General features: G+C 40.3%; 1 protein-coding gene across 2 annotated transcripts in view; it reads right to left on the minus strand.

Annotated features, from left to right (window-relative positions):
• Window positions 1-19101: 19101 nt before the first annotated feature.
• The window catches only part of LOC126210553 (zinc finger protein 490-like), a 67512-nt gene continuing 59100 nt past the window's right edge, over window positions 19102-27513 (minus strand). For both annotated transcript variants that reach the window (XM_049939809.1, XM_049939810.1), the window contains one exon: window positions 19102-21895. In XM_049939809.1, the coding sequence (XP_049795766.1) occupies window positions 21763-21895 (133 nt within the window). In that variant the 3' untranslated portion in view covers window positions 19102-21762. The remainder of the gene's footprint in view (window positions 21896-27513) is intronic.

Here is a 27513-nt window from a genome sequence, read left to right on the forward strand (position 1 = left end):
ATCTTCGGAATCAAATCAAAGTCACAAGGTCCGGGGAGTATGGTGGCTGCTACAGTACTTCCCAGTCCCATCGACCGAACAGAGCAGCCACAGCTTGCGCTGTATCCGCCCACGAATTGTCGTGCTGAATGATGGATGGGTTGCGCAGAATGTGTCGACACTTCATTTGCAAAGCTGGTTGCAGGTGATGCTCCAAAAACGAACAGTAATACTGTGCATTGACTATCTGCCGTGGAGGAACGTAATGCGTTTGGATAACACCATCACAATCGTACATGAGAATCACCATAACTTCCAACATACTGGGGCTCTGACGCACTTTAGACTTTCGCCCACTTTAGACCCATAGTGATGCCACTCGTTGGATTGGCGTTTCAGTTTTGGCTCGTACGATGTGGCCCACGTCTCATCCAGCGTTATGATACAGCGTAAGAAAGCCTCTTCTTCGCGCTCATAGCGCTCCAAGTGCGACTGAGCAGCGTCGTAATGCATCCACTTCTGCATTTCCGTGGAACGCATCGTGATGCAATTTATCGCATGCCAGGCGTTCCTTCAAGATGCGAAGCACCGTCGTATGCACTAATCCGGTTTCGTGGGCGAGCTCACGAATCGTATGGCGTCGATCACTGTCCACTAACGCGGCAACAGCATGCACTTCTTCTTCAGAGACTCTAGGACGACCAGCCCGATGCATGTCTGGCTGTTGATATACTTTCCAGGATGTGAGGTCGTGGTCCAAGAACTTTTCTGCTCCTTCATTCTACGATGCATGTCTGCCACAGTTTGCCGATCTTCATTGAAGGCTTTTACCCAACGTGCCACCATTCTGTACGTCAATGCCTAGTCCCCGCACGCCTCTTGACGACCTTAATGACACTGTCCTGCTATACGAGATAGGTTCAAACGGCTCTGAGCACTATGGGCCTCAACATCTGAGGTCATCAGTCCTCATGGTCTAGGGAGCCGGCACGGTAGCTCAGCGTGTTCGGTCAGAGAGCCGGTTGGCCTCTGTAATAAAAAAACTGAGTGAAAGGATCAACAAAACCAACTTGACTCGATGTCATGTGACGTCCGCAACGACCAAACACAACGATAAAAAAAAGGGGGGTAGCGTCTTTGTTTTATAATCAAAACGTCTTCGGTCCCGGGTTCGATCCCCGCCACTGCCTAAATTTTGATAAATAATCAGCATTGGCGGCCGAAGACTTCCAGCATAAGAAGTCAGCCTCATTCTGCCAACGGCCTTGTCAAAGAGGGCGGAGGAGCGGATAGAGGTTCAGGGCACTCTCTTGTCCTAGGGGTGGGAAATTGCCCCTAAAGGCGGAAGAATCAGCAATGATAAACGACATGAGGATGCAGAAGGCAATGGAAACCACTGCATTAAAGACACGTAACGTGTATCCACAGGACATGTGGCCTGTAATTGAAGAAGTGTCATGATGATCTCTCCATTGGCAAAAGATTCCGGAATAGTCCCCCATTCGGATCTCCGGGAGGGGACTGTCAAGCGGGAGGTTACCATGAGAAAAAGATTGAATAATCAACGAAAGGATAACGTTCTACGAGTCGGGGCGTGGAATGTCAGAAGTTTGAACGTGGCAGGGAAACTAGAAAATCTGAAAAGGGAAATGCAAAGGCTCAATCTAGATATAGTAGGGGTCAGTGAAGTGAAGTGGAAGGAAGACAAGGATTTCTGGTCAGATGAGTATCGGGTAATATCAACAGCAGCAGAAAATGGTATAACAGGTGTAGGATTCGTTATGAATAGGAAGGTAGGTCAGAGGGTGTGTTACTATGAACAGTTCAGTGACCGGGTTGTTCTAATCAGAATCGACAGTAGACCAACACCGACAACGATAGTTCAGGTATACATGCCGACGTTGCAAGCTGAAGATGAACAGATAGAGAAAGTGTATGAGGATATTGAAAGGGTAATGCAGTATGTAAAGGGGGACGAAAATCTAATAGTCATGGGCGACTGGAGTGCAGTTGTAGGGGAAGGAGTAGAAGAAAAGGTTACAGGAGAATATGGGCTTGGGACAAGGAATGAAAGAGGAGAAAGACTAATTGAGTTCTGTAACAAGTTTCAGCTAGTAATAGCGAATACCATGTTCAAGAATCACAAGAGGAGGAGGTATACTTGGAAAAGGCCGGGAGATACGGGAAGATTTCAATTAGATTACATCATGGTCAGACAGAGATTCCGAAATCAGATACTGGACTGTAAGGCGTACCCAGGAGCAGATATAGACTCAGATCACAATATAGTAGTGATGAAGAGTAGGCTGAAGTTCAAGACATTAGTCAGGAAGAATCAATACGCAAAGAAGTGGGATACGGAAGTACTAAGGAATGACGAGATACGTTTGAAGTTCTCTAACGCTATAGATACAGCAATAAGGAATAGCGCAGTAGGCAGTACAGTTGAAGAGGAATGGACATCTCTAAAAAGGGCCATCACAGAAGTTGGGAAGGAAAACATAGGTACAAAGAAGGTAGCTGCGAAGAAACCATGGGTAACAGAAGAAATACTTCAGTTGATTGATGCAAGGAGGAAGTACAAACATGTTCCGGGAAAATCAGGAATACAGAAATACAAGTCGCTGAGGAATGAAATAAATAGGAAATGCAGGGAAGCTACGACGAAATGGCTGCAGGAAAAATGTGAAGACATCGAAAAAGATATGATTGTCGGAAGGACAGGCTCAGCATACAGGAAAGTCAAAAGAACCTTTGGTGAGATTAAAAGCAACGGTGGTAACATTAAGAGTGCAACGGGAATTCCACTGTTAAATGCAGAGGAGAGAGCAGATAGATGGAAAGAATACATTGAAAGCCTCTATGAGGGTGAAGATTTGTCTGATGTGATAGAAGAAGAAACAGGAGTCGATTTAGAAGAGATAGGGGATCCAGTATTAGAATCGGAATTTAAAAGAACTTTGGAGGACTTACGGTCAAATAAGGCAGAAGGGATAGATAACATTCCATCAGAATTTCTAAAATCATTGGGGGAAGTGGCAACAAAACGACTATTCACGTTGGTGTGTAGAATATATGAGTCTGGCAATATACCATCTGACTTGCGGAAAAGCATCATCCACAGAATTCCGAAGACGGCAAGAGCTGACAAGTGCGAGAATTATCGCACAATCAGCTTAACAGCTCATGCATCGAAGCTGCTTACAAGAATAATATACAGAAGAATGGAAAAGAAAATTGAGAATGCGCTAGGTGACGATCAGTTTGGCTTTAGGAAAAGTAAAGGGACGAGAGAGGCAATTCTGACGTTACGGCTAATAATGGAAGCAAGGCTAAAGAAAAATCAAGACACTTTCATAGGATTTGTCGACCTGGAAAAAGCGTTCAACAATATAAAATGGTGCAAGCTGTTCGAGATTCTGAAAAAAGTAGGGGTAAGCTATAGGGAGAGACGGGTCATATACAATATGTACAACAACCAAGAGGGAATAATAAGAGTGGACGATCAAGAACGAAGTGCTCGTATTAAGAAGGGTGTAAGCCAAGGCTGTAGCCTTTCGCCCCTACTCTTCAATCTGTACATCGAGGAAGCAATGATGGAAATAAAAGAAAGGTTCAGGAGTGGAACTAAAATACAAGGTGAAAGGATATCAATGATACGATTCGCTGATGACATTGCTATCCTGAGTGAAAGTGAAGAAGAATTAAATGATCTGCTGAACGGAATGAACAGTCTAATGAGTACACAGTATGGTTTGAGAGTAAATCGGAGAAAGACGAAGGTAATGAGAAGTAGCAGAAATGAGAACAGCGAGAAACTTAACATCAGGATTGATGGTCACGAAGTCAATGAAGTTAAGGAATTCTGCTACCTAGGCAGTAAAATAACCAATGACGGACGGAGCAAGGAGGACATCAAAAGCAGATTCGCTATGGCAAAAAAGGCATTTCTGGCCAAGAGAAGTCTACTAATATCAAATACCGGCCTTAATTTGAGGAAGAAATTTCTGAGGATGTACGTCTGGAGTACAGCATTGTATGGTAGTGAACCATAGACTGTGGGAAAACCGGAACAGAAGAGAATCGAAGAATTTGAGATGTGGTGCTATAGACGAGTGTTGAAAATTAGGTGGACTGATAAGGTAAGGAATGAGGAGGTTCTGTGCAGAATCGGAGAGGAAAGGAATATGTGGAAAACACTGAGAAGGAGAAGGGACAGGATGATAGGACATCTGCTAAGACATGAGGGAATGACTTCCATGGTACTAGAGGGAGCTGTAGAGGGCAAAAACTGTAGAGGAAGACTGAGATTGGAATACGTCAAGCAAATAATTGAGAACGTAGGTTGCAAGTGCTACTCTGTGATGAAGAGGTTAGCACAGGAAAGGAATTCGTGGCGGGCCGCATCAAACCAGTCAGTAGGGAAAAAAAAAGAACTTAAAACTACTTAAACCTAACTAATCTAAGGACATCACACACATCCATGCCCGAGGCAGGATTCGAACCTGCGACCGTAGCGGTAGCGCGGTTCCAGAATGAAGTGCCTAGAACCGCTCGACCACACCGGCCGGCTGCTGTACGACCTATGGAACATTCAATCTTGATCCAAATCCGTTGTTCCTGTTTCGAAAACATAGTGACTCAGTTACGTTAGACCGCTCGCTCACAAGTGACAGCGTTTCCCTCGATTGTGCGCACGCCGGTGATGTGGGACGGGCGAGTCCATTTACTCGGAGGTAAGGTAGGTATGTCAACAACGTGTGCTGTCAGTGACAATAGTAGATTCCATTGCATAGTGTCTCCACAGCAGTGTTGCCACTATTTAAGTTCCAACCTACGTAAAATGAAAAATCAGATAGTCCGAGAGAGAGCTAAATTCTTTTTAAAACTGATATTTACTGATTCAGAACAGTTCTGCTATTTGGTGTGGAATCGAAATCATTTCTCATAAATTAGGAATTATTGCCTTTATAATAATTTACAATCATCATATGTGCAACCAGTGCTTTTTTTCTAAAAAAAAATTTGAGGGTACTCCGACATGGGATATAATGCAGCGAAAATTAGTTATAACTGAAGCATGGGATACCACCCGTCTGCTTTTAGCCATGACATCATCAACATGTCGAACTACAAAAAAAAAAAGTATCGGACTCTTCAGTTTATTTTACGGCTCAAATGAAGCAGGCGATACCGAGAAACACAAACATACAAGAGAAAGTGGTATCGAACACTTCAGTGCACATCACCTTAAATGAAGCATGCAATTTGAGCATACGCATATCCGTTTAGCACTACCATCGCCCACTACTAACGGGCGAGGGCACTACCTGCTGGCTGCCAGCGATTCAGTTGTCGAGAACGGTTGCCGCAGCCTCGAAATGCTTGAAACAGTCAATGACATCGATTGTCCCACCAAAAACTGCACTGGTATCGTTCGTATTGCAATTACCAACACGAAAAAATGAAATAAAAAATTTACCTCCGTGAAATAAATCTTTGGCACTCTTCCAAGTTCTCAACATCGTAAAAAAATACTTTGTCGACGAAAAAGTTTAGGGGTACGCATCCCCCAGCTTTCCCCCAAAAAAAACAGCACTGTATGCAACACTTTACACAACTAAAATGTCACAATCTCTGTTGAACATTAAATAAACTACTGTATATAATTATTACACAAAATCATCTTCCTAATCTTGTCAAATCGTTGAGAGTAACATTAGTGCAGCTTTGCCCTCGACAGCTTTTACGTAATTATTGCTGTGGAGTTCGTGTACTTACGTTTCTTCCGCGACCCTGACTGCAGCCGCGAAAATCGGTAGCAATATTTTGTCTGGAGTGGCGGTCGTTACATGTGAAATGGAGAGAGGGATGAGTTTGGTTCCGTTCAACCCCAGTTTCTGGATCTAAGTTGTTCCCCAACTACAGAGAGTTTCAAAACGGACTTGCCAACTTTAAAAATTCATGTAGATTTTTAGAAAGAAGATATAGAGTTGGGTTTAGTGTTATTTTGTAGGGAAACAAATCAAGCTTTTTTACCTTAAACTGAAGATGTTGCCTGTGGCTTCCGTTGGTTATTCCGCACACATCCCATCAGAAATCAGTTTCTTCCCAAGCACACTGTAACATTGCAGTTGTAACTTGCTCAGTGGCGGCGAAAATTCTGGCTCTAAGTTAAGGTAAAGAAGCCGGCACAGGAGGTACAAACACGATATCCTTGATAAACCCCATTAAAAAAAAATCGAGTGGTGTCAGGATTTGGGAACGTGAGGGCCATGCAATTGGCGCATCAGTCAGTCCATTGACCTGGGAAGCTATCACTGAGAAAATCCCGAATGTCGGCCAGGTGGTGGGATGGTGCACCACCTCTCATGACGTAAACATTTCGTTCTTTGTCATCCTCATCGATCTACATCACAAATTGTTGCAACAAATCCAGGTACACTATCCAGTTGATGGTTCTCTCACGGCAGAAATGGGATCGTACACTTTGTTCTTGCTGAATGCATAAAAAGCCTTTAGTTTAGGGCTATTACGAACATGTTGCAATGTTTGATGTGAATTTTCACAGCCCCAAATCCTACAGTTATGTGTGTTAACCGTGCCACTTAAGTAAAAAGTCGATTCGTCATTAAAGATGATTTTGTCCAAGAAATGTTCATCCTCATGTAATTGGTATGTTATTCACTTTTTACCAGATACAGTAAAGTCACTCAGGTATTTTTGTGTTTACCGAATGAAATGTTACAAATGTGTTTGTTAGCCTCACTCAGTGGTAAGATAATTTAAGAGTGGTAATGTATTTTAATGGTTTATGTGTGATGACTATGCTCCTCACACACGCACGACCACAGTCTATGGCAGCTGTGGGTGGAGTAAGTCATAACAGTACCTGAGGCAAGCAGCAATCCGATGGTTGGGGTAAAGAAGAGGGTTAGGGCAGAGAGGGAGGGAGGGGGGGATAGCAGGGTGGGGTGGGGGAAAGTGTAGTGCTGGTTCTGGTAGTGTATAAGGACATGGTGGTGTCTGGGTAGGGCTGCTAGGTGCAGTCGTAAGGGTAGGGAGGACGGTGGAAGGGGAGTGGAAAAGGAAAGAATTAGAGAAGAGGAAAATGACTAGTGGGTGAGTTGCAGAAGTAGAAGACTGTGTTTTGCTGGACTGGGAGCAGAGAAAGGGATAGGTAAGTGCAAGGCAGGAACCAATGAAGGTTGAGGCAAGGGGAATTACAGCAATATAGCATATATTGCAGGGAGAGTTCCCAATTGTGCAGTTAAAAGAAGCTGGAGTTGGTAGGAAGGAACCAGATGACAAAGGCTGTGAAGCAGCCACTGAAGTGAAGCAATCACTGAAGTGAAGGACGGTGTTGGGCAGCATGTTCAGCAACTGGGTGGTCCAGTTGACTTTTAATCACAGTTTGTCAATGGCAAGTCATGCAGACAGACAGCTGAGATGTCTGTGACCCGAGTGGAGTAGGTGGTGATGCGAAGATATTGGGACATGTCATGCATCAAAGTCTATTGCAGGGATACGAAGCATTGGGTTGGAGGCAGGGGTGGAGTACAGATGGAAAAGGATATGGTGTGGGTTTAGTTGTTGGCAGAGTGGCACTGTGGGAGGGGTCAGAAGGATAATAGGTGGGATATTCCTCTTTTCAGGGCACAACGAGAGGTAGTCAGAACCCTAGTGGAGAATGTAATTCAGTTGTTCCACTCCTCGGCACTACTGATTCACAGAGGAAATGCACCTTTGTGGTCGGATGCTGGGTATGTTTGGGGTGGTAGGTGGCTGGAGAGACAAGTCACAGAAGATCTGTTTCTGTACAAGTTTGAGTGAGTAATTTCGGCCTCTGGAGGCCTCAGTGAGACCACTGGTATTATTGGAGAGGGACTCCTCATCACTGCAGAAGCGACAGCAGCAGTTGGGTAGGCTACACGGTATGAAATGGTCGTAGGTGTCGAAGTGGAGGTATTGCTGGTGGTTGGGAGGTTTTATAGGGACAGAGGTATTGTTAACCTCAAATCTTGCCTCGCCATCATTCCCCAAATTCCTCTACATGGAAATGAGCCTTACATCTGCAGATAGAATCGCAATCCACCACTTAAAAACTAATCCCATCCTTAAAATCATACCTGCCAACTAAAGTTCCACCACTCTGGCTTTAAACTACAGGGATTAGCTTGTGCAGGGCCTCTGCCAGCAGTCAGATTTGTCCACCTACAACCTGGAACCATCTACAATCCTGCTGCACGCTGTGAAGCAGTCACTGAAGTGAAGCACATTGTGTTAGTCAGCATTTTCAGCAACTAGGTGGTCCAGTTGACTTTTAGCCACAGTTTAACAATGTAAAGTCATGGGGACAGCCAGCTTGTTAGCTGTCTGCCCATGCAGAAAGCAGCAGTGGTTGCAGCGGTTTGTAGATCACATGATTGCTTTCACATGTTGCCCTGCCTCTGATAGGATAGGAGATGCCTGAGGCTGAAACAAATGGTGTTGGGAGGATGTGTGGGACACTTATCGCATCTAAGTCTATTACCAAGATATGAGCCATGAGGTATGGAGTTCTGAGCAGGGGCTGAGTACGGATGGATGAGGATGTTGTGTAGGTTTGGTGAGCACTGGAATATCACTGTGGCAGGGGTGGGAAGGACAGTGGGTGGGATTTTCCTCATTTCAGGGCATGATTATAGTTGAAACCCTGGTGGAGAGTGTGATTTAATTGCTGCAGTCCTAGGTGGTACTGAGGCATGAGGGGAATACTCCTTTGTGGCTGAACAGTGGGGATGGGAAATCAGATTCCGCACGAGGTTGTGTATATAGTTTCAGTCTGTGAAGGTCTCAGTGAGATCCTGATATGTTTGGAGATAGACTGCTTGTCACTGCAGAAGCAACGAGCACGGTTGGGTAGGCTGTATAGATGGGACTATTTTGTATGGAATGGTTGGCAGGTGTTGAAGTGAAGGTACTGCTGGTGGTTGGTAGGTTTGATACAGATGGAGGTGCTAAGGTAGCCACCCTTGATGTGCAGGTAAACATCCAGGAAAGTGGCTTGTTGGGTTGAGGAAGGCCAAGTGAAACAAATGGGGGAGAATGTATTGAGGTTCTGGAGGAATGTGAATAGGATGTCCTCAACCTCAGTCCTGATCAGGAAGATGTTGTCAATGAAATATGACAGGGAGAAAGGGGGAAGGGTTGAGATTCTGGGTGGTTAGGAAGGATTCCTCTAGGTGACCCATGAATAAGTTAGCACAGGATGGATCAATGCGAGTGCCCATTTCTGTACTATGGATTTGTTTGTAAGTGTTATCTTGAAAAGAAAAGTAATTATGGATAAAGGTATATTGTTGGTCACGGTGATGAGGAAGGAGGGTGTAGGTTTGGAGTCATTCAGGCATTGGCAAAGGTAGTGTTCATCAAGGCCATGGGCAGTGGGGATGTTAGTGTGGAGGACTTTGAGATCAACAGTGACGAGGAGGGTGCTTCGAGGAAAAGGAACAGGAGTGGTGGAGACTTGGTGGAGGAATTGTTTAGTGTCTTTTTATATAAGAGGGTAGATTATGGTTAAGGCATTGGTCCGCGAGAGCAGGAATTCTCTCCTTAACTGGGCACAATTGGGTGTTCTGGGTGGTTGGGTTTATGGACTTTAGGAATCACGCAGAAGGTAGGAGTGGTGGGGGCTAGGAAAGCAGTTGACTTAGGGTAGAGGTTCTGCGATGGGCCTTACAATTTGGGAGGTACGGCAGATCCTGACAGATTTCTGCAATTGGGCCACTGTGGCAGGGTTTGGAGTGGATGAATCTGACTGCCAGCAGAAAACCTCTGCTAAATAATCCATACAGTTCAAAGCCACAGTGGTGGAACCTTTGTCAGTAGGTAGGAGTATAAAGCTGGGATTAGTTTTTAGACAAAGGTTGCAGTTCTTTTGGCAGATGTAAGGTTTGTTTCTATGTAGAGGAATTTGGAGAATGATGGTGAGGCCAGGTTTGAGGTTAAGAATGCCTCTCTCCATATCAAACCTACCAACCACCAGCAATATCTCCACTTCGACACCTGCCACCCATCCCATACCAAGAAGACTAATCCATGCTGCCTATACAGCTCTGGCCATCACTCACAGTGACAAGTAATCCCTCTCCAATTATACCAGGGATCTCACCGACACCTTCAGAGACGGAAATTACCCACCCAACCTTGAACAGAAACAGATTTCACATGTCTTATATCTCTCCAGTTACCTACCACCTTCCACATCCCCACCATCTGGTCACAAAGGTGCATTCCCCTTGTGGATCAGTACTACACAAAAGTAAAGCAACCGAATCTCATTCTCCATCTGGGTTTTGACTACCTCTCATTGTGCCCTGAAATGAGGAATATCCTACCCACTATCCTTCGGAGCCCTCCAACAACAGCATTCTGCCAACAACTAAACCCACACTGTATCCTTGTCCATCCCTACTCCACTACTGTGCTCAACCCCATGCTTCATATCCCTGAAATAGACCTCCATGCAAAATGTGTCCCGGACATCCTCCCACCGCCATCTATTCCACTCTGGTCACAGGTATCTTCTATCCCATCAACGGCAGGGTCACCTGTGAAAACAGTCCTGTGATCTACAAACTACGCTGCAACCAATGTGCTGCTTTCTATGTGGGCATGACAACTAACAAGCTGTCTGACCACATGAACAGCCACTGTTACATACATCCTCCTGAAATAGCACACGACTTCAGTAGATTCGATTTGTTTGCTAAAATTTATGGATACTATGGTCACCTATAAATTTATCTTGTAGAGTTTCTGTCCTCAAATAACGTAAAGTACTCTTAACCAGAGTTCCATCATTTCAACCACATCTTGTCAGACTAACAATAAATACAATGTAAATAACAATGAGCAACAGGCTGCTCCTTCCCTCTGGTCTGTATGCAATATAAAACAATTACATAGCCTTTTACATAACCTTCATTGCTAATGCAGGCTCATTGGTTATTCCTTGTCAGTCAACCATAACACCTTCCATCAGTGGCTGCACAGAATAACATGTCCACCGCAGTAAGTGACGACTTCTGTTCACCACTTATGCCCATGAGAGGTGCAACTCCCGCATATGTTCTTGGCGCAGCATAAACAGAAGCATAGTGACTGTGTTTTGCTCCAATCCAGTTCAATTAACTTAAAATAATACTTTTTTCCTCTCTCTACATTCATGTAAATATCTTCCATTTCTTGAAGGGCCTCCAAGTGTACCATGGCATTTACTAATGATATGACATGTTACACTACATAACCAGAGTTATATGGAACCTCAATTACAACTGCATTGTATACAAAGGGTTATTGTAGACTGACACAGCCCTCTTCTCCAGATGCTGCCCTGCCCAATTCACACAGACAGAAGTTATAGTCCCCAATGATCAACAGATTCGGTGTTTAACTACATAATTAATCTAATATTTTTAAGGTTTATGTTAATTATTAAAGTGTAAGAAAGAGATTTGGAAAGTATGGCACCACATTTCAATTTGTACTGTGTATGTTAGTTGCACTTGAAATATACATTTTCCCTGAATATTTTATTTTATGGTTTTTTTCCATAACACATAAAAATGTATTGCAGACTAAACTGTGCAGCGCTATATTTGCTGTACCTTGTGCTACCTTGCTGGAGAACCTGTTCGAGAGATGGGTTTTTTTCTTAAAGCTTCATACATAGCAGGCGGGGGAGGGGATCAAGTTAGCATTGTGTTATCTACTATTCCCGACTCTCCCTTACTCATGCCAGTTTCTTTACATCATATTTACCTTATGGGATGTTGTATGCATCTCATTCTTAAATACACGCATATGACAATATTCTACTGGGTTCCATATTCACATAACACTGATCTAACTAAATACTTTTTTCTGCGCCCATGTGCTTCGCAATGATGCCCCTTTATTGAAGAGCCCATATCTTACTTTTTCTCATGACTGATTTTTTGCGAGTATTAGTATTCAGAGGAGGATGTTATGGCTATCATGATATCTGTAGGTAGTAAATCTCCCGCTCTTTTTATCATTAAGTAATAAAGAAGAAACTGATCAATTTTGCTGTGCTTAATCCATTCTTAGGTGTGTAAAGAGATCAGTCTAGTTCCTACTTATTTTCTAGTCTAGAATAAGAAACTAAGAATATTTAGTAACTTGGGTGGCCTAATGTGTCCCGTTATGATGAACTGAACAGATTTTGTAGACACCATTTTTCATCATTCCAAGAAAGTTGTACGACTTATTTAACTGCTGTTCTTAAGCTTCTAGCATCTCATTCTCGAAAAAGTTGAAATTAAGAATAATTAATGTCAACTTGTAATTTATCTTTTACAACTCATCAGCTAAAAGCTCATACATGTGGATCTGTTGCAAGTTTTACACCATGTCAGATATGGATTCATTGCTCAAAAAGCCATGAGATCACGCTTCAAACATAACAAAAAGTAATTTATTTATTTGGTCTGTGCAATTCTTCATGCACTTTCAAACAACTGCTTGTGTTTCTTAATGTACGTCTTGGCTCCTTCCTGAATCTTCTCATCCAAGATGAAATTTATAGAATATGATGAGACACAAACAGAATGTTTTTGAAAAATTGTACATTACTTTATTAAATAAACTTTTGTAAACAATGAACAACACAGTCAACAATTAATAGCATTATTTTACAAATATTCTCTCGCAATCAATCACAACAAATATCACATCTGTGAGGACACAACTTACAAGGAATTCTCGTCTGGAAGAGGATAACAATGACATTCAAAATGCCGGGTTCCTTCTTTGTAGGAAGACAACCATATAAAACGCAAATCAGCAACATGCATAAAAAATACTATGTTATCAAAATACAATATACAGCAGGATTTCATTACCTGTTTGCAACAACACAGAAGATAAATGAATGATAGTGTTAAACTGACTGTTATGCAAAACTAACAACATTCTCAACACAAAACTTATTTCTCAGAAAAGAATTAGCAGTAGTATTGTGTTAAATGTAGGCTGATATATAGTAGCTGCCCAATATTCATTTCATTAGCATAACATGTTGTTAGTTACGATAATTTTCAAATTTACATAAAAATTTTATACAACTAATACAGAAACATTGTACTTTTGTCAAAGGTTTCTAGCACACAGTGCTCTGTAAACATCATAAAATTAAAAAGAAAGTAAAACAGGATAACTTAGAAATATATTAGAGTTTGTACCACAATATTAATAAACAAGTTCTGAACAAGTTACTGGTGAATCATTTCTTTTCTAAAACATCTATGTGCATGCTCACACCAGAAAACAGCACCTGCCTGTGAAAAATTATCCTCAACTCATACAAGATGTGTACTATTCTGGGGAAGTAAAATAGAAGACTCAAGACTGGTCACAAGAGCACTGGGAAAGTAAAATGCCCATGTTTGGGAAACAGCATACAAGACTCGAATGTAACTGATTCTTGAGTACCATTCAACTGTTTGGAGTTTTTGTCAAGGCAGACTGATGAAAAATGTCACAGAAATTCAGAGACTTCTAGTGGAATTACAACAGAATGAGCTAGCTCACAAGAAAGCATAACAGAGATGTTCTGGGAACTCACTTGAGAATCTTTTGAAGTCAGGCATTGTTGTTGCAAAACAGTACTGAATAAATTTAGAGAACTGGTATTGATGGATGGCTATGGAATATTTCTGATGTTTCTATTGTATAACTCACAGAGGGGTTGTGTGAACAAGGTTCTGCCTTGGTATGTGCTATATCAATCTTTGCAGTTGTACCTCAGAGGATGCACGGTAACGTGAAGGCTAAATGTGAATACATGTGTGGAAACGAATTTACAGCGGTTGTGTGGTGTGTTCAGCCCAGTTGAATTAGTTATTAAGCTGGAATCCCAACACTTTTGGATATTATTGTGCGTTTCTTGGACATAATGAATGTTTGAATGAAGGAACTGTCAAATCACCAAAACTTACGCGCTGTCGCGCATGGCCGGCACTTGGATGGGTGACTTTATCCGGGCCGCCATGCACTGTTGCCATTTTTCAGGGTGCACTCAGCCTCATGATGCCAACTGAGGGGCTACTTGACTTAATAGTAGTGGCTCCGGTCAAAGAAAACCATCATAATGACCAGGAGAGCGGTGTGCTGACCACACGCCCCTCCTATCCGCATCCTCAGCTGAGAATGACATGGCAGTCAGATGGTGCCGATGGGCCCCTTGTGGCCTGAAGACGGAGTGCTTTTGGTATGTGCTACAATCAGCGACATACAAAGGCATAATGATGTTTATTGTTATGTCACCACATGTGAATGAAATAGGACGAAGTGTGTGTGTGACAATTTCAAATATTGCTGACAAAAACATTTTAAAGTAAGAAAGAACTATGCCTGTTAGTTCCTTCCTCAAAAGGAAAGAAGGAAGACAAGGTAAAATGCCCCTTTGACAAGGTCATTACAGGTACCCAACTTAGACTGGATAAGGAAATCTGCCATAATCTTACAAAGGAACCACACTGGCATCTGCCTAAAGAGTTTAGGTTAATCATGAAAAACCTAAATCAGAGTGTAGCCACAAAGTCTTTTGCAACTGATTTATCATATAAACTGTGCTTGGTGCATTTATCACATTAATTCTCAATAAAAATCTAAGCATTCGATAGTAACCAATATTGTTTTCATCAGAAAAGTAAGACGATGTCTTAGAAGTAACTGAATCACACGGATGTAGTATAGCCTATATCGACCAGAGGTTACACTGGCTTCATTGATGAAACAGCCCTTGGAACACCTTTGTTTCCATCATGGTGTACAATTTGGTACACATTTCTATACATTCTCTCAGTGCCAAGTGGCCACTTCCACAAACTGCTCGGTGCGAAACTTGTACTGGTCTGAAGGTTTCTTGGTAGGGAGAACACAGCATGTTATCTTGGGTGGAGAGTCACAGAAAAATGGAAAAGTAACTTCAGGTGTGTCAGGGAGGTGTGTATGGACCTTTCTCTTCCTCTTGTATATGAATGACCTTAGAGACAATATTAATAGTAACTTCAGATTTTGCACAGACGATTCAGTTATCTATGATGAAGTACTCTCTGGAAAAAGTTGCTCAAATATTTAGTCACGTGCTGATAAGATATAAAAGTGGTGGAAAGATTGCCAACGTGCTTCTAATGTTCTAAAATGTAAAATTGTGCACTTCACAAGACAAAAAAGTGTTGTATCCTATGACTACAATATCAACAAGTCACAATTGTAATCAGTCACCTATACCTTGGTATAACAATTTGTAGGGATATTAAATAGAATGATAAGATATAAAAGTGGTGGAAAGATTGCCAACGTGCTTCTAATGTTCTAAAATGTAAAATTGTGCACTTCACAAGACAAAAAAGTGTTGTATCCTATGACTACAATATCAACAAGTCACTATTGTAATCAGTCACCTATACCTTGGTATAACAATTTGTAGGGATATTAAATAGAATGATCCCAAAGGCTCAGTTCCTGTAAAGCAGGGGCCAGACTTCAGTTTATTTGTAGAATATTAGGGAAATGTAATCAGTTTACAAACGAAACTGCTTACAAAATGCTAGTGCATCTCATCCTAGAATATTGCTGAGGTATGTGGGACCCGTGCCAAATAACAGGGGATATTGAACATAAACAGAGAAGGGCAGCACAAATGGTCACCTGTTTGTTTGGTCTGTGCAAGAGTGTTACAGACGTGCTGAAGAAATGAACTGGCAGATACTTGAAGACAGTTGAGAACTATCCTGAGAAAGTGTACTTATTAGGCACAGAAACCAGCTTTAAGTGATGAATCTGGGAATATACTACACTTTGCCAGGTATCACTCCCACAGGGATCATGAAGACAAGATTAGATTAATCAGTGTGCACAGAAGCATTTGAACAGTTGTTCCCACACTCCATACATGACCCTAATAACTGGTACAATAGGAAGTACTCTCTGCCATGTGTTCCACAGTAATTTGCAGAGTGGACATAGGTCCAGACTGAGTCCCAGTAGCTTGAAGTTTGGGTCATAATCTGTGTCCATTCAAACAAGATTTTGCGCTTATTTGTAAGGCTGTGTTCAACAACGGAAGATTCTTCCAGGTTCCTATTCTCGATGTGCTGCTGATGTTGCGTATACAAATGGGAGACAGTTCGAATAGACTGTCCCATGTAGCTAAAGATGGTTTAAATCCCAGACATGGGATTTAAACATCTGCATAAAATTCCCCCTATTTCAATCGATGTTGCTCCACAGAATGGACTGAACACTGTGTGCTAATCTTGTCATGTCACTCAACTACTTGGATTTGCATTTTCTGGAGGGAGCTAACTTTATTTCATGTGATTGATACACATTTTCTCGGAACGCAGAGGTTGGAGATTTATTTTGAGGCCAAGACAGTTTTTGTCCAATGTGCTTCTAGTTCTACATTTCAGCATGTTCATCACTGCTCTCTTTGAGGCAGGACAATGGAAAATGTGCCCACTGAGATAACAGTCTGTGTGGGTCGATTTACGATACACTGGGTGTCCACACTGACAACTGACCTACAACTTCTCCATTTCTGCAGTCAACTTCACATCAGAGCACATTCTGTTCATGTGGTCCATGAATTGCTGCAATGTTTCGATTCCCTGAAGACAACATGAAACATTTAGATTCCCTGGAGACAACATGACAAGGAGACCTCACGGACTGGCACTCTTTGTTTGTTTTTCATACTTGGACTCGCACTTGGGAGGGCAAATGTTCAACCCATGTCCAGCCTCCCAAATTTAGGTTTTCAATTATTTCCTTAAACTGCTCCAGGCAAATGCTGGGATGGTTCCTTTGAAAGGGCACAGCAGATTTCCTTCTCCAGCCTTGAAACAATCAAAACGTGTGCTCCATCTCTGTTGACACCGATGGCAACAGAACATTAAACAGTCTTCCTTCCTTATTCACACTTATATGATTTGATGGGCAATGCCTGGAGGCCAACTTCCCAAAGGAGTATGATGCAACTCTCAAAAATGTCATAAAAATTGCTTTTGAAGGTTAGATAATTTCCAAGTGCTGTTAAGTACAAAAGATTTGTAGTTATTAAAATAGTCATCGAGAATAGGTGAGTGCACTATGTAAAAGTTTGGTAATTATACGATTGCTGGTTCAGATCTTGTTAGGAGCAACTTACTATTATGATTATGATTATTATTATTTTAATTTCACATTTATCATCAAATAGAAGTGCTAGTTAACAAATGTTGAATCATAATTTTTTAATAAAAATAACAACTTTTTAATTACTGGCTGCATGAAAATGAATTAAAATGTGATACATATTTATTAAAAGGCATTTATGTTAAAGTAAAAACATTATACATGTGTAATTCAAATGCTGTGATGGCATAAACAACCAGCAACTGTATTTTGTTATTTATTTAGTTTCCTGTCCCAGCTGCCACATGCATCACCAGAACTAAATTATTGGAGGGGATGACTCACTAGATACATTATAGACCACAAGGGGATCTAAATGAGAGAACCCATTGAAAAAATTAGGAGGTAAAACCACATTTTGGAGCACTCTGGACGCTTCAGACCATATATTTCAATGGCCAACTTAAGCCTGGATTAAAATTTATTTTGTGATTATTGAGTTTAAAAAGTGAAACGATATTAACATTTATATTTACTGACAGTGTGTGTACGACTATTATCGATTACGTCCTAAACCTTTTTCTATAGGGAAGCATCAAGGAAAAATAATATGTATAAAACATAAGCTATATTTTGATCAGTTTAAGAAACAGTTGATAAATCCCTGCAACCTAGGTGTTCTATTAAATTGTAGTGGTAAAATTGAGTAAATTGGGACACATTTTACTTATCATCATTCCTTTGCCTTTTAAAAAGGGAAATCGGTCCAGTAGTGTAGGCGGAAATTTGGAAAATGCATACATACACACACACACACATTTTTATAACATGTATGGATTATGATTCAACATTGGTTAATTAAAATTTCTATTTGTTAATACATACAGAACTCAAAAAAAGAGAGATATTGTTACTGAGAGATTTTAAGATTTTTGCAGAACACATTCACCAAATTGTTTCCTACTTAATGGCAATTAAAAATCATCTAATCTTTAAAAGCAATGTTTTTAAATTGTATCATACTGCTGTGGGAAACCAATGACCAGGCAATGGCCTTCAAATCACATAAGTATGAAGCAAATCAAAGAGGGCCAAGCTGTAAGTTCCCCATGTAAATCTCAAGGGCTGGAAATGTATTTGAACTGCTGTAACCCCATACTGAATCTCTCAACTTGAAAAAATTAGGAGGTAAAACCACATTTTTGTCAGGGAGGCCAAAGACATAGCTTGGGTACGTCAGAAAGGAGGGGTGGATCACTCAAAACCCATGATGAGAGGCATCCACCTGTAGTGAGGATGAGAGGAGACAAAAAAACTCTTGACTCCCCAATTTTACTGTGGCTAATTCTGGTATCATACTCACTACCATTTACATAAAGTAAAAGTGCCAAGAATTCAAATTTGTGTTCAAAATACCCCTGTAGTCACATTAGCCAACATCTTCATCACAAAATTTCTGGTACTCAAAATTTCTAAGTATAAATTTAATCCACAGCCAAGTAACTCCGCTTTCATTCAGGCATGTGCACATATCCAAACTTGCTCTCCCTCCACATGCACACACAAACAAATTAGCAACATAATTTTGTTTCTTGAATAACAATTTGCAAAGACACACACACGCACACACACACACACACACACACACACACACACACACACACACACACACACACACACGCACACACCAGGACTCAACATTGTTAAAGACTTAACAAATAACAGACACATGGATGGGATTCTGTTACTGTAAATTGCCAATTTGTGTTTACATAATCACATACAATTTGTACATTTGTGGACCTGCCATAGCATCATGCTTTCATGAAGAAGATACTAAGCTTATGAAGATGACGAATTAATTTCTCAGTGTAATAAAAACACAGTTGCAACTGATAACTGAATTTTATTCTGAAAAATAAATAACAAGCTTTATTGCCAAATGTGAAATGGCGAAACTCTCGTAATCTTTGTAAAGTCTGATAAATTTCAATAAAAAAAATGTGAAATTTTGGTACAATACATCGGGGTGGTTAAGCATGATTCACAAATGGTTTTGTTGAGATTCAAACAGATGCACCGTGTAGTTGTTAATGGCAAACCCTTTTGAAGAGGCAAGGTGTAAAAAGGAAAGGGTCTTGCGTTACTACGATAAAATTTACCAGGTGTGGGAGAGGAAAACACACCATATTTAATATTCCAATGCGAAGCACTAGAGACTGAAAGACACAATATATTTGGGTCATTAATTCCTAACAAATACCTAGTAAAAAGTCTCCTGCTGCTCTTCAAGGATACTGACTGGCTTTACTAGAATGACAGGGAAAGAATCTGCACAGTAAACTTAGTTTCGGTGGGAGCAACAGGGTTTATGACCATTATTGTTTTGTCTCCCTGGTTAAGTAAAATCCAATTCCGTCGGAGGTTTGAGTCCTCCCTCGGGCTTGGGTGTGTGTGTTGTACTTAGCGTAAGTTAGTTTAAGTTAGATTAAGTAGTGTGTAAGCCTACGGACCGATGACCTCCGCAGTTTGGTCCCAAAGGAACTTACAACAAATTTCCAAATCCAGTTAAACACTTTCATTTGTGTAGATGGGCAGCCACACAGATGAAAACTGAGTTTGGCGAGGTTCATGGTGACCACGAACTGGTATTTATGTCAATTTATCCAGAATGTGTTAGTCTGCGACTGGTTCACTTTTAGGCTGGCCAACTGAGGAAGCGTCTTAGAAAACCATGATACAGTAACAGAAGATCACAGATCGAAAAGTATAAGCTTACTAGCTTTGTTGGAATTTCAAATGAATGAAACACTACTCCCTGTATGAAAATAAAGTCATGAAAAGGTTGTGTGTACGCTGGTTTTGTAATTACTACCTTTTGACCAAAAGCAATTACACAAGAACATGCTGGCAGAGTTTATCCATGTTCAGGCACCGTATGCAGTACTTCTTGCAACCTGTTATCACCAAGTCTTACAATTTAAAATCAGTCATGTGAGAAAATTATTAAAGTTTCTCCATTCCATATCAAGCAGAAAGAGTTCAATCACGGAAGACGGGTCTGGATTACTGCCACTCCTCGCACTGAAGAAAGTTAAAACAGAAACTAATGTAAAATAGATTTTGAGTATGTTTTTAGAAAAAGTATTCATTCATTTTCATAAAAGAAATCTGAATAATGATTCTTGCTTACTGAAGCAACTGCCAACAACGTTTCAGCTTGTAACTGTTACAGGAATAAACATAATATTTTCCTCTGTGCTTTTTCTTCTTGCCCTCTAGTTTTGAAAAAAATTCCTTCATTATTTTGTAGAGGTAAGAGAAAGAAGTAGGACCTGTATTCAACAGAATACACTGTTATTAATGCTATTTTTAGTTTCAAATAGTGGGTGAAAGGGATACTTGTGACTCTCTGGGTTATGTTCAGTGTCAAAGAGAGGGACAAGAAGCATTACACACATCATAATATCTTTGGAGTACTCACTGAAATCATGAAGTATTTCATAAATTGAGTATGATTGTGGTAGTCAAAAATTTTCTTTCGAAGCAATGCTTACGAATGGAAACTATGGCTAGTTTATGATACTATGATATTTGTAAAGATGCAAAGAAGAAAGTAACATAATGCATGCAGTTTTCATTGCACATCATTTATTATACTTCACTGATTTCGCTACCACTACGAGTATCACCAAGCTGCCTCACTCGCAAGCATTTGTGCGCAATCCACAAGTTACTCACTATCCCTGAGCAGCAACATAGGTCATGAGCAACTAACGATCTTGCTGCCCTTTCATATTAGTATTTCACACATTGCTTTCCACAGTGTGAGATGAAGATTGGGTTTTAATGTCCTACCAACAGTGAGGTTATTAGAAATGAAGCGAAAACTCAAGTCGGAGAAGGAAATTGGCCATGTCCTCTTCACATAGTAATCTCAAGATTTTACTTAAACAATTTATGGAAACTGTGGAAAATCTAAATCTGGATAGTTGTACAGAGATTTGACCTTCTTCCTCTCAAATGTAATTTGTACCTTCCCAATGCATCTGTTCATTTGGTCTTTCCACAAAAACAATAAGAACAACAAATGATTTTAAATTCACAACTGCACATTATTTTACACTACTATTTGCATTATAACAAAACACTTGCTCAACATTAACAGTCAACAGCTTCTTTCTCTCAAACCACCTGGCAAATATTTTGGCTAAAGCAAGGCACTTGACAAGTAAACTACTCTCTTCAACACAGACATAATCTCCTCCCTTGTATTAAATCCAGGAAAAACCCAAGCTAAAAAATACTGTCTTTACACAAGACACAATCATTATCATTTCTTGAAGAAATGATGTGAATATGGCAATCAAAGAACAAATACACACAAGACTAAGCAATAAGCCTTTTGAGATCTGAGCTGATGAGGCAAGTGTTTGAGTTTATTACAGAGAGTCAAGTTGTCTGATCACCAGAGAAATTTCTACTCTTATCCTGTAGTTTCCTCCTCAGTGCTGCCACAGCCACACCTGTAGGAACTGGCAACGACGTAGACTGCTCTGCGACAGTCGGCTGAGGAACACAGGACACGGACTCTTGTCACGCCAGAGACAAATCCTGCTGGTGAATAATCCTGTCTATGTCGATTCTTAGTCCCTCTGTGCTACATTCCTCTTGTTTGAGCAGCATGTTGCCATTGCTGCAAGCCAGCTCGTGCCGACGCAAGCCTCCCCTGTTGACAACAGTAATGTGTCTTTACTAGCGGAACACAGGTTGCAGAAAAACAATCAAATAAATTTTCTGAAGTTCAAAAGCAGCTGTCCACCAAAGGTTGTTTAATTTACTGAAACAAGTTGACCTTTTACCTCAAAGTTTTATGTTTTACATTACTGGCTAGTTTCAGCCCATGAAAATTTTACACCAATGACCTGTATCATCATACCTATAACCACTTTGTGTCACAAGGGAAACAGGAATTTATTCCCACACTCAAATCAAATTTTCCTGAATATAATTTTCCTGAATATAATTATGAGCACACATTGCAGTGCATGCTGAATGGCAGTGAATTTGCTTACTCAGTTTATATACTAGGAAATCTGACTTGTGTCTCGTAACAAATTTCTATTTCCACATAACTACAGTTTGTTTAAAATATTATTACATACAAATAATTGCTGTAAATAAGCATTTGAAAATGGTCTCCTGCCAAAACTAGGTCATAATGCAATATACTTTATGAAGCAAAAAGGTGCAACTGGTTCCAATAAATTTACCAGGCTATGGCGGACAAAATGGTTTTGATCTTCCAAAAATTCATTACAGCTGTCGACTGGAATTTGAGAGAGCCAATGAGATGAATAAACAGAAAAAAAATGTAAAAGTAAATAAGAAAAATGAAAATGGCAGTTTGCATAATATGGACTGTACAACTGACAAACTATTGGATTATCTGCTCTGGAAATAAAAGAAAAAAATATTTTTATGTATATGGAAATATTTGTTAAAAAATAAAAGATATGTACCGTATTTACTCGAATCTAAGCCGCACTCGAATCTAAGCCGCACCTGAAAAATGAGACTCGAAATAAAGGAAAAAAAAATTTCCCGAATCTAAAGCCCGGTCCACACGCAACGATCTGTCTGCGCAGACATCGGCGCAGATGTCTGTACATGCAAAAGATCGCTGCAAATGTGGTGTGTTCACACGACACAAACCCCCAATCTACTACTCGCCCGCCATCTGTCGGTGTAGAAAAGAAATATCAGTAGCAAGCGACTACGCTCCCCGTAAACGTCAAAAATTTAATTCAGTTATTTTGATCTATGGAAATGGAGGAAGTTCTGTTGTGGCCTGTGTTCGCAACTTGTGTTGCAAAAAACATCCAGACCAACCGCAGGAAACAGAGAAAGCGGTCAAAATGGTGTAGACAGTGGCTGCTAAAGCGAAAGCAGTTTTCTCACGTAAATTTACTGCGAGAGTTGCAGGGCGAGTCTAGCGACTGGCGAAATTATTTGCGGATGGATGTCGAAACTTATAATTATCTCTTAAAGCTTGTAACCCCTCATATCATGAGAAAAAATACTTGTATAGAGAAAGGCAATTTCTCCTCATGAACGGCTGGCGGTAACATTAAAATTCCTAGCAACAGGAAGGAGCTACAAGGATTTGGAATTTTCAACTGCAATATCGAAACAAGAGTTGAGTTAAGTAATACCCGCAATTTTCAATTAGAGCATTGTATGCTGCTGTCTTTTTGTCTCAGTCACTATATTCTTTACTTTAATCTTCCACAAACATGGGTGGTTTCTATATATTTCAATGAATTCACTTACAAACTCTCGAGAACACTGACGAGTATCAGCCATTTTAATGCCCTGTGCGCACAAATACAAACACTAGACTGGGCAAACAGCTGCTTCGCGCCAGATTTGCGGCGATCTCCTGTCCACACGCTCCAACTTGTCTGCGCAGATGTGGTTTGAACCCACAGATTTGAGAGGTTTCGCTCAAACCTCCAACTCCAACTTCCAGGTTTGCACACACCTCAGGTTGGTGCAAATCTTCTGTCTACACGCAACGATCTGTCTGCGCAGATGTGATGTGCGCAGACATTTGCGCAGACAGATCGTTGCGTGTGGACGGGCCTTAAGCCGCACCTGAAATCTGAGACTCGAAATTCAAGGGGAGAGAAAAGTTTTAGGCCGCACCTCCAAATCGAAACAAAGTTGGTCCATTCTAATATGAGACACAATTTAGGTATAATGAATGACGATACAGCTACAGTAGTTTGGTTCGAGTCGTAAAGCTTAGCAGTTAAGCTTTACCACGTAGCCATTGCTATGCGTCAGGCGCTCCGTCCGTATTTATACGGGCACCCTTCCTTTTTCACGTGCTTCGTCTGGTTTGGATCGATTGCTTATTTTGCTTTGATCTGGTAAGTGCTGTTTTCTTTGTTATAGCTATTTGCGTCACTCTAAGCTGAAAATGCATTACTTTGCTGTGTCATACATTGTTTGTCGCATTCTGATAGTGCGTGTTTACGGCCTGTCGCCGCTCGCGGCATGGCTTGCTTTTGTGCGCGCTACCGCCGCTTACAATTAAAAAACAAGAGAGAGGAATCGTCTCATTAGCGAAACAATGGCAAGAGACTGCTATTTGTTGTTACTTACACTGCTGCTTTCTTTGATAATGATCAACAAGAACCAAATAATAGACTGCGTATGATAGAACAACATGTTCTGAACGAGAGTTAGGCGAAAATTTTTCCCCGTTTGAAAGTCTTTGCGGCCGCTTCTTTAGTACGTCAAATTCTGCACAGAAATTAGAATCGTCTTAGGTTTAAAAATCTAGTCAGTTGCCGTGCTTCATTTCTGACTGTATCACTATTAGGCATAAGAATAATATGTAAACATGACACGATACGTATATTCTTCCGCGTTTGCTGTTGTCTCTAGTTTCGTAGTTTATTAGGCAGACAGGATTTAAATGAGATAGCAGGAAACACGAAAGAATACATAGTAAAATGTTTATATTCGTATTACTCTTATGGTGAAGAGAATACTGCATGTGATTCACATTTCATCAGGTTCCTATTAGCAACCATCTCTTCTCACAGGTAGGAAAAAATTCAGAACTTAGAGTTGGCCATATTTGACAAACATCTCAAACAGTCTTGCCAGTCGGATTTTCTTAGTACATTGAAATTCTGCTACATTCGAAGATGAACAATTCGGAATTTGTATTATTTCGTTGGATAATGTATGAAAATGCAGTGGTCGAAACTCGGGGCGGAGAAAAAAAGCTCGTCTTCCATCTTTTTTTTTTTTTAATTTATTTACTGACGCATTGGTTTTGGCGCCAGTATTTATCTTTGTGCCTACATAGCATGCCTGTGTAGCGCTATGTATATTCAACGGCAGAAGTTAGTTGTGGCGGCACCTACCAACATTTTTCAGAACTTCCGCTTGCTTTGCACTAGATTCTAAGCCGCAGGCGGTTTTTTGGATTACAAAAACCGGACAAAAAGTGCGGCTTAAATTCGAGTAAATACGGTAATTCAGCGTAGCTTTGAATCCTTTTAGTGTGTCAATATTTAATTTTATCCATCATGCAGTGAAACACCATCCTCAAATTTATAACAGTTTTTCACTGCCCGGATCACAAAGCTCCTTCCCCTCCCTTTTTATTTCATGTCAAAAAATGGCCATCATATGTTGTAACCAATGCTTCAAGAGAAGTTAAACCCAGTGCATTTATATGTAGCAACTGCAGGGAACGTATAGCCCTGTCAAGGGTCCTTGCATAACTTGCAGATTTTCAAGGGAAGGTGGAAATCTGAGCAATGAACAAGATAAAATTGTGACTTCTCTACATCTTTTTGAGTTGGTGGAACATCATTGTGCATTATTTGCTGCAATAAAGGAAAATTGTGACTTCTCTACATCTTTTTGAGTTGGTGAAACATCATGGTGCATTATTTGGTGCAATAAAGGCAGTAACATTATATTTTACTCACTGAATACAGCTTAACTAGCTGTTGCTGGATGATGTTATAAAACACAATGATATGTCAAAACACAATGACCACTCCCTTAATAAAAGTGTTGATCCACCTTTTGAACATAATAAGCAGCACTTCTGTGGAGAATGGATTCAACAAGCCCTTGGTAGGCTTCCAGAGGTTTGTTACACCAGATATCTAAGAGCAGCTCATGTAATTCCTGTAAATTAAGGGCCTCTGATTTGTGGGCACTGGGCTGGCATCTGATATTGTTCCTAATGTGTTCCACAAGTTTCTGATCAACTGAATTTGGTAGCCCAGATGTCAGAGGTAAGTTCACTATCTCATTCCTGGAAACACTGTAGAAGGAATCTGGTCTCATGAGACGGACAGTTATCATGCTCGAAAATTGCTTCTATAATGCCACAACCCTTTGTGACCCTATATACTTTTACCAGTCTCATCCCCACTTTCCCGAAGAGGGAATATGTGTAATATCAGTATGCTGCTTTGATTTGGTCTTTTCTGGTTATCTGTATTTGAATATACTGAAGATTTTCTTTTGCAGCAAATTAATAATTTGCATTAATTTAAGCTAGTGTTTTGAAATTATTTACATTGGGCCTCACCAATATGCAGAATGAAAGAAACTTGTTGGGTTAAAAGCTGATGTACCATCACAATTTGCACATTATACAAACTTCAGGCACATGGTAGGGATAAAATTGCTATTGCAATTATGGAGTAATTATCAATTAAAGTTCCAATATTTCTAATCATTGAAAAACAGCTATTTTCATGTTTACAAACTAAAACACAAATTATATCCAGAATAGAAACATGACATGATAATTTTTCATGTGAGAATTAAGCATACTGTTTTAATTGGTGTTAGTTAATGAAATTGTAATTTCAACTCCATAGAAATGCAAAGTTTTACTTGTACAAAATTTAATTAATTGAATCTCGACCTTTCATTCAATAAAACCAATCCCTCGCGTCACCTGAAAATGATAGGATGATTATCCTTTACGTAAATAAAATGATATATGCAAATTAACGAAATATACAAAATATATTTTTGTAATGATACAACATCTAATTTACAGTCTTAATAGAAACAGAGTCTTTCCTGTCTTTGTATGAAATTATGCACTTTTATTTCATGTAAATTTGTAAGTGATCTGGGAAGATGTATGTAAAAAGTTTTAATTGTTAAACCTAAAAATTTAATATGTGACAATGTCAGTAATTGTTTAAAACCATATAAATAGAGCCAATTTGTACACCACCATATCCCAGTTGGAGTTCAGTTTGACGTCAGTCATGAGACAGTCTTAAGTCAATTTTACATGTAGTTCGCCGCCGAACATCTAGCGTGCGAAATTAAACTCGTCGAGAACATGAATTCCTGGAGCTTCTTCCTGAGTGGCAATGCAGTAACATCAAGATGAACCTATGGTATCATTAAGAAGCAGCACCCTGATTACACAAGATATGTGATATTTATTTGGTGGAAGATATCCAAAGTATGACCTGGTATATTGGTTTCTTGTGTTAAGCAATGATACACATCCCAAACTTCACCCCCACAAAATCATTTTTTTGCCACGTTATATTACACATCACAGTCGGGAAAGACCTCAAGCATTAAGGGATACAGATGGTTCACAATAACATTCATGTAATTCATAGCTGACATCGTGACTTCGATTGATACCACAGGTCCAATGGAAGCCCAGGTGAATGTCCACCACAGACAACACTTTGTGCAAAACCATTCCCCTAGTTGATCGCATTCCCAGACACAACAGTCGACCAGGTGTAACAAGAAACAAGATTCTTC

The sequence above is a fragment of the Schistocerca nitens genome, chromosome 10 (genome assembly GCF_023898315.1).
Source record: "Schistocerca nitens isolate TAMUIC-IGC-003100 chromosome 10, iqSchNite1.1, whole genome shotgun sequence".
NCBI lineage: Eukaryota > Metazoa > Arthropoda > Insecta > Orthoptera > Acrididae > Schistocerca > Schistocerca nitens.